Source organism: Salarias fasciatus, chromosome 11 (assembly GCF_902148845.1).
Source record: "Salarias fasciatus chromosome 11, fSalaFa1.1, whole genome shotgun sequence".
Taxonomy (NCBI): Eukaryota; Metazoa; Chordata; class Actinopteri; order Blenniiformes; family Blenniidae; genus Salarias; species Salarias fasciatus.
Genome location: NC_043755.1, coordinates 21,222,074 through 21,234,186, shown reverse-complemented (window position 1 = coordinate 21,234,186; position 12,113 = coordinate 21,222,074). Strand labels below are relative to the sequence as shown.

At 48.8% G+C, this 12,113-nt stretch overlaps 1 protein-coding gene across 1 annotated transcript in view; it reads left to right on the top strand.

The window, feature by feature from the left end:
- Positions 1–12,113, top strand: part of znf407 (zinc finger protein 407) — a 154,287-nt gene that overhangs the window by 84,581 nt on the left and 57,593 nt on the right. Inside the window, exon 6 of the mRNA XM_030102230.1 lies at positions 7,668–7,834. Coding sequence (XP_029958090.1) covers positions 7,668–7,834 — 167 coding nt within the window. The remainder of the gene's footprint in view (positions 1–7,667; positions 7,835–12,113) is intronic.

The following is a 12,113-nucleotide window of genomic DNA, read 5'->3' as shown; positions in this document are numbered from 1 at the left end:
AAACAAATGGAAATGTGAAATTCTTTGGAGGTAATTAAATAATAAAGACAGACTCCTATCATAACATTTTGGCTCCAGTTTGAATGAGCATTTGCGCTATTAGCAGCCGTGCTGCGGCTTGATCAGATTAGCTGGCTGTTGAGGGCCCGCTGATCGCCGTCATACATCATCCTGTTTGATTTCTGTTTAAAGCGAATTTGGGGGAAGCCGCTAATTGGATTGTGGGAGTCTAGCCCCGGTTAAAGATGGTAAACAGCGGAGCAGGGCTTGTCCCCTTAAACTCGCAGCCCCACAGGCTTTCCCGAAACGCCGGCTCCCCTCAAGATCGCCGCAATTTATGACACATTTTCTCTGTATTCTTAAAAGATAATTAGGTTTATCACCCCCTTCTTTTTTTTTCCCCTTCCACCCCTCCTTCGCCGCCGCACAGCCTCCCGCTCTCCTTCCCTTTTGTGTACCTGTGAGCACACAATCGCAGCATAAAAACATAAATATTTCTGCGGCGCAGCAGCGCTGGCAGGTGAGCCTAATGAAATTCTAGGAGTGTAATTTGATTTACGAGGTGCTAATGCGGCCTGATATTAGAGAGAAAAAGCTCTGATATGGCTGCCTTGTGCTGTATTTAAGGCCTATCAGAAGCCTGATAAAGAGCATCCTGTCCTCAGCACTGCGGCTGAGTTATTGTTGCAGATATTCATATTGATAGTAATTCTTCCCGACGCAATTTAGTGCCGGCAATATATAAATATGGAGATAATAGTTAATTTTGGGGGCGGCTCAGATTGCAATGCTTTAAATTCAAGACTTACGGGAAAGGAGAGGAGAAAAAAAAAAAAAACTTTGAGCCGTGAAGCATCTGGACACTTTTTAAAGTGCCGTTTAAAGGATGTGTGGAGGGGAGGAGGGACGGGAGGAGACCTCTGACCGGCCGGCGTCACACAAATCACATCTTCACTACTTATCGGCGGCTGCTAATTTCAACAGGAAGCTTTTTGGAGCTCTTGATTTGCAGTTTTTCTTTTTATTTAGGTCCTAAACGTTTTTGATTAATAAGGGGATATCTGTAAAAACCTATTAAAACCTTTAAATTAAGCTGGAGAGGAGACGTGAGGCCTGCCTGAGCCGAGGAAGACACTTCGTCTGGAACCGTGCTGCTACAGGACTTGTTCATATTTAATTCAGACGTGTGTGTGTGTGTGTGTGTGTGTGTGTATTTGTGGTGTTGTAAGAGAACACACCAGAACCCGTCAGGACGACAGGAGACATTGTCATGTCTGTGTGTGAGGACTGACGTGGTTTTTACAGCTCAGGTTACACTTTCCTTAATTCAGGTTAGCGTAAGAAGCTAGCAACAGCCTCACAAACACGGTGCGCTGCGAGTGAGTGTGCGTGCACGCTGGGGTTATGTTTGAATGTGTGTTTCAAAGTGTGTGTTTTGGGACCACTGAGCTATGGCTCATAATAAAAACAGGCAATAACAGGGCCACCACAGAGGGACCTGGCCTTTGTGCCTCCCTGCTCGCCCCCCCTCCCCCCTCCTCCCCCCCGCCCGCCACGCCACCTCCTCCCCTCTCTCCTCGTGGCCTCTCCCCCACCCCCTAAGTTATGGACTGAATAACAGCGCAACAATATTAAGATAACATTTCCTGATTGTTTGTCAGGCAGGAGGCTCCTTCACCCCCGCTTTCATCACGTCCACCGTGTTCATTAAATTGACAATTTGTATTTGCCCTACAGCGGGATAAACAGGAGCTTATCTGATGGGCCTGCTCTTTTATTATTTATTTCATTATCTTTCTCACTCTCTCTCTCTCTTTTTTTTCCCCCTTTCCCTCCTCCTCCTCCTCCTCCTCCTCCTCCTGGTGCTCCTCCTCCTCCTCCTCTTCCTCCCGGGATTGAAGGTAAACATAAATCAGCAGCAGCATCTCTGTTGTGCGCCGTTGTTTATATTGCAGTCATATGCGGCCGCACTCCTCTCGGAGGAGGTTCCTCCGCAGACACATGTGGCCTCTTCGTGGAGGTTTTACTTGTTGTTTTGTGTGACACGCCGGCGGTACACTCCCGCCGCTCGCAGTGTGATATAACTCAGCCGCCGCTTCACTTTTAAAATGCCCTTCTGCTCGGACCGGCTCCCTCTCCCACTCCTCCTCCTCCTCCTCCTCCTCCTGATTCTTTCTGTCTTTCTCTTTCTGGAGAAGTTGCGGCAGCAGGCCGGAGACGGATGCCCGGCCTCATTTGCATGTCGAAGCAGCGCCGGCAGGAAGCTGATTTGAGTACCCGCAGACCGCATTGACTACTTTAGTGAAGGTTTGCTCCGGAGCGGCCGTGAGCGATGATGGTGCCCCGCTCGATAGCGTAACCCGGGAACGAGCGCTGTCGTCGGCCGACCCCGCGCACGCTGCAACAACCCAGCCAGCGCCCTTACTTAGGAAACAGTTGTCCCACAAATTCAATCTTTTAGCCATCTTTTACCCGACACCCCCCTCTCCCCTCTTCTAATCAGGTTTCAATTGACTGCCATTGAAGGAAGAGCTCCTCCTCAGACACACACACACACACACACACACACACAGGTCCGAAATCCAGTCAGACGCCATTTAAGGCTTACTCAGTCTTCCTCCCAATATCTCGGAGAGCTCAGGGCCAAATGATTTAATCTTCATTCAGCTAATTTAGTCTGGATTTAAGCTGCCGGGTTGTCGAAGTGCAGAGTGATGGGGTCTGAAAACAGGATGAGAGAGAGAGAAAACAGAAGGAAGGAGAAGAGAGAGGAGGGAGGGATGAGGTTGGAGCGATGGAGGCAGAGCCGAGCCGAGCCGAGCGGAGGGAGGAGGCTGAAGATGATGATCCATCCTGACCCTAGTGAATGCTGTCATGTTCCTCCCTCTAGGTAATCTCTCTCACTCACTCGCTATTTTGCATGTGAAAATGCTCTCCTGACAGTTGCATATCAGATAAATTTTCCTCTCTCCCTTCTTTTTTTTTTTTTTGCCCCCCTCCCTCTCCCTTCACCAAATAAACAACAGTCTTCACTTTGAAGTTGTCTGTTTGTGTCAGTTTGGCTTGAGGCGAGAGTCGGCCTCTCTCTCTCCCTCGCTCTCTCTCTCTCTCTCTTTCTCTCTCTCTCTCTCGTTCTCTCTTTGTGTTTCAATGTGAGCGTCGGCAGATTATTCCCTCTCATTGCCGGCCAATGCAACAAAAATCTCAGCTGTTAGAAAACAAGCAAAAACAAAACAAAAAACACAATGGCATTAATTGAATCAATGAAAGAAAAATGCTGAGTGTTTACATGCAAAGCGCAATTTTCCACTTTGGCTTAAGCACAGTGAGGAGGATAAGGGCTGAGTGGAAAACTGTGGAGAAATGACCTGCTAGTTAATTCTTTTTTTTTTTTTTTTTGCAAATTATAGTTTTATTAGTGAGTTTTTCACTGCATTACAGCAGATACAGTACAGACTGATTTAGAGGAATAATCATTTAATATAGTATCACACAAACGTGGAAATAATCCAAAAAATAACATGTTTTCTCATGTTGCTTCATTTGAAGTCACTATTTTCTACTGCATTCCTTATTTTTTATTATTTCTATGATTTCACTCCTTGCACCACCACCCTCCCTCTGTCACCGAGCTCCACCTCACCACTGGGGGGTGATGGCGAGTCCGTGGTGGCGAGTCCGGCCTGTCTGCGTCTCCAGCAGAGCCTGTTTGAGGTTCTTCTCCTCCTGAGAGACTGCGGCCTCGCCACGCACCCGGCTCACCGGCGACCGGACCCACCGGGCGTCCGTCATGATGGAGAGAGAGAGAGCGAGAGAGAGAGAGGGAGGAGATGGAGAGATGCAGATCACACACTTCCTTTCTGCCGTGGCCTTTTCCCGATCAGCGCTCGACAGTAGCGTGTGACCAAAATTAGAAGAATCTTGTGCTGTTTTCCTCATAATTGGGCCGTCTCGTCGCCGTCAGAGTCTCTGCCTGTTCAGCACGAAAGAGAGCAAACAAATCCACCCCAGTGCTGATTTCACAACGATTCAAGGATCCTCGTCAAACCGCGGCAGATCGTTTTAAGTGACACTCGATGTTAATGCTGCCTTCATTTAACTCCTAATTAGTAGCATCCGCATGTATGTGATGATAAGATAGTCAGAATGATAAGACTGAAGAGAGCTCCCGCCCACAAAATGACATCTTTTATAAGCTTTTTGCAAGCTCCAGAAACATGGATCAGTCATCAGTTATAACATTCACACAGTTTGGAAACACGCATGTCTTTTCTTACCTTGTTCTTTAAATCAAGTTATTGTCATTATTTGTAATAAAAGTTCAAGAAGCTCAGAACTCAGAACGGAGTCAGAAACGTCCCACTCTTGATGACACTGAAGTGTCACTTGAAGAAAAACAGAAAATCCATTGAGACAAACTGTAGTAGGAGGACAGATGTGTTTAATAAAGTGAATGTAAATTTCAGAACAATCAACAGTTTGTCCTGACTCATCTCAGAAAGTGAAAGAGCTGAACGAAGCTGAAATCCAAAGCTGAAACCTCCCGGTCTAACCACTGAACAGAAAGCGAAAAGGCTGAGGACCCCGACAAGCTCCTTTAACTAAATCAGCAACTTCTTAAATGTATCCAGAAAAACGCTCCTGCAGGATTATCACTGGAGTCAGCAGAGCAAAACAATGGCCTCATCCAGAGCGGAGACGATCAGCTGCTTTTCGGTGGTTTCTCCAGATCTCCCAACAGTGAAGCGACGGAGGGTCGTGGGGGTGAAAGAGTCCAACGATGTTCAGAAACTTCTGATAAAGTTAAAGATCAATGTGTCACTGCTCATATCAGTCCAGTTCTCCTGGATGTGGTGCGGATGTCTGTTCTCGCCATTAGAAAAGCTCGTCGTGTGGTTTCACTACAGAAACAGCCCACAGCGCCCACTAGTGGCCCGACATGAGAACTGCAGCGTGTATGATAACGTTGCTGTGCAAACCCAAAGTTTTTCAGTCTCACTGCCGCATGAGTGAGGGTTTCGAAGCAGCTTCCCAGAGCCCACCCTCACGGATCCTACCTGTGTGTTCCCTCCTCAGACGTTCAGAACTTCCTCCGGTTGAATCTGTGTCGCCGAGCGCTGCGGCTGCATTTTATTGATTTTACATTCACTTTTACCGCTGCACTGCTGAGTTCTTTCCCAAGTATTTAAAATTGGCAGCATGTCTGAGTCTTTGCCCCCCCCCCCTTCGTCCTGCCCTCACACACGTGCAGATGCAGACATGTTGGCCCAGCCTCCCCCTCTCCCACCTCTGGTGTGTTTTGCATGGGGCCGGGCTGTTTAGAGGCGGTATGCATATGTATGGGCGAGACGGTGGATCGTGACGGGATCTGACACGCGGGGACAAGATCAAAGCGCTCCATCTGATCCCGTGAAAACAGACGCAAACCCTCCTCTCATCCTTACAAAACCCCCGCTGATAGTCAGCCCTGCCAGCCCCGACTCCTCCATCTTCTCCCCTCTGCCGCCGCCTTCCTCCCCTCCCTCGTTTTTCCTCCGTCCCAGCATGCCGCGTGCCCACGTCAAGGCCTGCCTGCCTGCCTGCCTGACTCCGCGATTACGCCCCGTGATAAACAATGGCCCGTTTAGCTCATAAAGCAGGAGTGTTGTGCATAATGCTTACAATAAAAGATAGCATCTCTTCACTCATCTTATTTACCTCTCCCGCGGCGGCGCGGCCCGTTCTATAAATACCGCGGGGAGGAACGGAGGGAGGAAGGAGATGCAGATGCAGACATACATCTGCTGGTCAAATAAAGTCTTCTGCCAAGTGGCTTGATGAGAACACGAGGAAATCGGGGGGGGGGGGGGGGGGTTTAAATCTGCGTTTGAGCTGGGAGCCAGGTGATAACGGCGCCATCTTAAAAGCCGACGCCATCCTTCCTGTTAAGTGAGCTTAAAATGTCCCCTCAACGAGCGCGGGACGACATCCATATCACATTTAGATTCATCTTTATAGAACATATAGATTGATATGGAAGCCAGGACACATTTTCCTCTCCATCTCTCCCCCTCCACCTCCAACCCCCCCCCCCCCATCTTTAATTCCCTCCTTTCTCCGTTTTTTTCCCCTCCCTCCTTCTCATTCTCCTTCCTTCCAGTAAGGAAGATGTATGAGTTTGAATTATTGATTCAGACACATGCTACATGCTGCTCGGAGTCATTATTTGTTCAGGTGAGTGTCATGCTGCTCGCTATGAAACAGATACCGCCGGGATTAAGCGACACAATCAGGACTTAAAGACAGCCGCCCTCCCTAAAATAACACGGCCCTCGCCGCAAGACGAATGCTCCCCAAAACCCGACTTCATTTGTTTATGACTCGCACATTAGTCATTCTGCGGCTAAATTATAGCGCGGGGGTAAAGATTAATTCAAGCACAGGCTTCCTTCTATTGTTTTTGTTTTGTTTTGTTTTCTCTCTCTCTCTCTCTCTCTCTCTCTCTCTCTCTCTCTCTCTCTCTCTCTCCCTCTCTGCTTGTGTGTGTTTCTTGAAGCCTAATAACACAGCAGATGAATATAGGTGCAAACATCCTACACACTGACTTTAAGAAAACACACGCCGCTTCTTTTCTGTCAGGTCGTAGGCGTCGGCGCGGAGAATAGACAGATGTCCAGATCCCAGACGGAGCGCCATGCATATTCACACCCCGATTCTCAAACCAAAGGGTGAATTAGACTCTACATTGATTGGATTGATAGCGGCCGTGTCGAGTTGTGACGGAGGGAAGCTCTGAGGAGGGACGAGGGAAGGTAGAAACGCTGCTAACTGCTCATTTAGCCCGGGCTAAGTGGTCAGGGAGGCTGGACAGGTGAACTCTATTCTCCCCACTGGCCCTGCGGGGGGTGCACGTGTGTGTGTGTGTGTGTGTGTGTGTGTGTGTGTGTGTGTGGACTGTAACAGAATTTCTCTAGTCCTCTGGGCCCTGGTGCAAAGCAGAGAATAAATGGTGGAGGTGGCAGGCCAGGACAGAAAAATCAATGCCTGCTTATACAGACATGACACACCAGCACCAGCCGACTGCAGTGTGTGTGTGTGTGTGTGTGTGTGTGTGTGTGTGTGTGTGTGTTCTCGTATTTCTATCCTTGTTGGGGCCAAATGTCCCCACAAGGATAGCAAAACGTGGAACGACGTGCCTTGTGGGGACCTTTTTCCGGTCCTAAGTAGGAGAAACAGTGTTTTCTTGACCATGTTGTTGTTACTGAAAAAAGTAAAAGTGCAAAAACATTTCTTTAGGGTTAGGCTTTATTGTGGTGTGGGTTAGGGTTAGGGTAAGGGTCAGGGTTAGGGGCTAGACATGAATGGGAGTCAATGGACGGTCCCCACAAGGATAGAAATACAAGACTGCCTGTGTGTGTGTGTGTGTGTGTGTGTGTGTGTGTGTGTGTGTGTGTGTGAGAGAGACACACAGCTCCACCATGCTACACCACGGGCGTGAGTGAAGTACCCAGCAACCTCCATTTCCTGTTCTCGCAGGGTAGATTTTCTAGCGTTTTACGTCCGCTTCGGGATCAGTAAATAACTCTTGGGTTTTTTTTTTTTTCTCCTCCTCCTTCTTTCCATCCTCCTCCTCCTCCTCCTCCTCCTCCTCCTCCTCCTCCTCTCCGGGCTCCCTCGTTCTCCTGCAGGAAGTTCGAATGCGAGCTGTGCGATCGCTCCTTCAGTGAAAAATGGGCCCTGAACAACCACATGAAACTGCACAGTGGGGAGAAGCCGTATAAGTGCGCCTGGCCGTCCTGCCACTACGCCTTCCTCAACCTGTCAGCCATGAAGGACCACTACAGGACACACACTGGTGAGACACACACACACACACACACACACCTCCACTGTGCACCATTACTGCTGCTCCCTCCCCTCAAAGAAAGAAAGAAAACACACACACACACACACACACACACACACACACACACACACACACACACACACACACACACACACACACACACACACACACACACACACACACACAATGACTGACACTCCGAGGTGCAAAATTCATGAGATTTGCTTTTTACAGGCAAGAACTGTTTTACGAGTGGTGGGACAAAGAGTTATTTATCAAGAAAAGGCTCCACTTGGATCCCACAAAATGTCCCTTTTCTTTTCTTTTTCTTTTTTTTTTGTTCCTCTCTCTGGTTCCTCTATAGCTGGAGAGCGCTCCACGAAATGAAGTTTATGTGAACTGTGAAAATCTCACATTAATTATGAATCTTCACAGCTTTGTTTGGAATAAATACACACGAGTTTTTGGCCGATCGTCGCCACGACTCGTCCATCTGTACTGGTTTTTCGGCATCCAGAGAAAGTGGAAGAGCTGGTTTTCTTGGCCGTCTCGCGGCTCACTCGTTAAACGGCGGAACACACCTCCTGATCCCGATAGGGCCGCCGCCGTTATAGGATGTGATACCAGCCAATTAATAGCCAGAAGGAGAGGTGTGTGTGTGTGTGTGTGTGTTTATGCGTGTGTAGCACGGGGATGTTTGAGTGTGTTTTGTTTGTTTTTTTTTCTCCGGCCCTCCTCCAGACCGGGGAGCCTATGCACGGCGCTGAAATGTGAGGTAGCGTGTTTATTCCCTGGTGCCAAATGGCCGTCATGTGTTATTTCCCCCAAAATTCCATCTGGTCACCGAGTGTGTCCTCCTCGAATCCAGCTGGTCCGCAAGTTTGTGTTCATCAAATCCATCTGATTCTCAAGAATGTTTTTTCCTGCTTAAGATGCCGAAAAGACGGAAAGAGAGAAAAATATCTTCTTCTTCTTCTTTTTTTTTTCTTTTAAATTTGGCGTGCGGACTTCACGTTTCCCGTCTTGGATCCAAACGGAGGATCATTAAACCACAAACCATACTCATGCTTCAGTCACTTTTATTTACTTGTTCAGGCCTTTACAGTAACTGTATCGGGTTACGTCGGCTTTTGTTCTTCTTCTAACGACGGTGAAATGATGACGGGTGTAGGGAACACCGTGAAACAGTTGGGCTGAACACTGCGTCCAGGGAGGATAGTTTGGGATTTCTGGGATTTGTGGATGTGTGACAGTGTGTGTGACCTCTGGGGTTCACTCTCCTCAGTGACAGGCTTGAATCTTCTAGTTCCACACTAAATAAAACCCTTTACTAAGGTAAAGCACAACGGCGTTTAAACTGGTGCAAATGATCTATTTCCAAAATATGACTTGGTTGAGAAAATCCTGGTAGATTATAATAACAGAAATTAAATTGTAGAGTCGCTTCTCTTACAGTGCAAAAGAACAAAATGTAACAAACAAAACAATTCAATAGATGGTAATAAAGCTCAGAAATATGCTATTTACTGATAGCAGTAGAGACAGAGGCAGTGGAGGCCTTACGTTTAGGAAAATGAGCTCGTACCTGAAATCCTGCTGTGAGTCCCGGATGGAGTCCGTTAATCCTGAACTGCTCAGGTTGGTCTGGTCAGACCAGGAAGAGAGCAGCCCAACTCCAGTCATTTCGACGTCGCCCAGTGCTTTTTGCTTTTCACTGTAATGTCAGTTAAAGAAGGACTCACGGTATTTTGGAGCCGCTCGATGTTTTAATCCCCCCAGAGTCTGTCTGTTTGTTTCCCAGGAGTTCCTCTGTGAAGAGGTGAGTTTCCCTGCGCTGAAACTGGCCTTTTCAGTCACAGCCTCTCCTCACTCGTTTGAAACTTCGGACAGACAGATGGTGCGGTGGGAGGATCGCGTCTTGAGCGATGGCCCCTCGATCGGAGCCTCTCTCAGAGTGCGTTTCTGCGGCGGCCGGCGGTTTCCCCTCGGCCGCGGTAATGTCCCACACACGGCTCCTCCGTGCCCTTTTAAGTCAATGACAGAGGCGGCGGCGGCCAGCGGTCTGACAGGCTGACTGAGCGCCTGCCGGAGAGCCCTCCATCCGTCACGGGCGCCCGCTGTGTGTGTGTGTGTGTGTGTGCGTGTGTGTGTGTAAGGATTTGCTGGATGTTATTTTAAATGTGTTTTAACAGTGATGTAACATCAAGGCGCCCCCGACATAATTAGGCGTTTTATTTTCATTTGTTTCCTGCCCTCATCGTTCCGCCGTCACGCCGTCACCTGGCCGGCCGTCACCCGCCGCCGCCGTTTGTGTACCGCTACGCAAAAGTGATGGAGAGAACTCCGAAGAGAGAATTAAGATTGAGCCTGGTTTCAGTGAGCGACAAGACCCTGACTTGATTAGCGCCCCAAAACATACACGCTAACAGAGTTTGCGGCGCCGTGACCTCAGACACTCCTCCGCTGTTTGTAAATTGGTGCCGGGTCGGACCGGTTAGCCGCCGCCGCACAATCACTGCAATCGCATTCCGGCGGCCAACCTGCCACGCTGAAATATTATCTGCATGCGTGTGATCTGTTTAAAGGTTGTAAATCGTCTCTCCCGCCCAGCTAAGATGCAATACTAAGAAAATAAGTAGGAGATTTAAAAGTTGAACTAATCTGTCCAGGGAGCGGAGCGAGTCGCTAATGGAGGGTGTGTGCGCGCGCGTGTGTGTGTGTGTGTGTGTGGACCATGACTTAGCCGTGGCATCTGGACTGGAGTGAGATTACAACACACACACACACACACTCGCTCAGCTCATTAGTTGTTCGGTGTAAAATTTAACATCCTGAAGTGAAGAAGAAAGATTCCAAACATCTACCAAGAACTTAACTTCTGGAAAGTTCTCATTTGACATGAACGCTGACAACAGGAGGAAAAAAAACTCTCTTCCCTTTAAACGTTTAAATAACAGATATACCCGCGCGTCGTTTCTCTCGCTCCAGGTGAGTCGGCAGGGTTTAGACAGCAAAAGCAAGTTAAACTGAAACTCTTCCTGCGGACGACTTCCTGTCAGCTGTCTGTTGTGGAGTAGAGTCTTGAACCCGACCGATTCAGGCCGTCTGTGTGTTCCTCGTCTCGTTCGCACGCGCGGCAGCGCTCACAATAATAATGTGGTTAAAAATTAGCGGCGACAGGATGAGGACGGGGAGGACATGATGACAGATGATCCTGTTTGCCTCGCCGCGCTCCGGACAGACGAGCTCTCGCACATCCGTCCATCCATCATGTTTTATTCGCTCCGTGTCCAGAGGGGAGGGTTTGCAGGAAACTGGAGCCAATCCCAGGCAAACGGGGGGGGGACGGGGACAGGCTCAGGAAGAACATGCAAACTCCTCTTTGTCATCGTCTGGCCGCTGCTTCCGCTCGGCCGTCACGTCGAGGATAGAGATGCTGCTCGTGACGCGCCGAACCCCCCCGTCCCAACAGAAACGCTCTCCCGCCTGTATCGGGATTCATTGTTCCTGCGTGATTTGTGTGTTTTTTATGTTAATCGCTGGCTGTTCACACACCAGTCGAGTCTGGGGGGGGGGGGGTTCAGTGGTCGGCAGCCGCCAGGGTCATTTGTAACGGCTGATGAATGAGCGACTCAAATAAATAAATAAGTGCGACGTATCTGACCCACCCACCTTTTCCCAGGCTCGGGGTGGCGTTGTGCACGGGCGGCGGCGGCGGCGGGGGAGGGGGAGGGGGAGGGGGGGGGGCTGAACACACAGCGACAGGGCCACAATTGATTTCCTCATTGCTTCAGTTTGTCGCTTAATCTGGCGATATGCTGATAAATCTTCGCACTTTGTCAATTAATTTCCCTGAGAAATGAGACCCAAAATGGCGAGCACATCAATACAGCAGCGGATTCCGTGTCAAAAATTAAGCGGTAAAATTAATTGCCCTCCCATCCGCTCCTGCTAAAACATAACTAATGAGGGAGGCAATTATAGCTGCATGCAGACTCCTTCGGGGTTATTTAAAACACACACACACACACACACACACACTCTCACACGTACATACATATCTCTGTGTGTGTGTGTGTGTGTGTGTGTACATATATATATATAAATCCACACACACATGCAAAGAGAGGTTGTATATTTTAACTTCAAAGTTCTTTCATTGTCTGGCAATAAGGCATATTTAATTTCAGTTGGGGGCGGAGGGTTGAGGTGCATCATGGGAGCTGAAGATTCAAAAAGCCTCAAAAGTTTAAGGGCTCTCGGTGCAGACGCATTAGCTGATAATGTG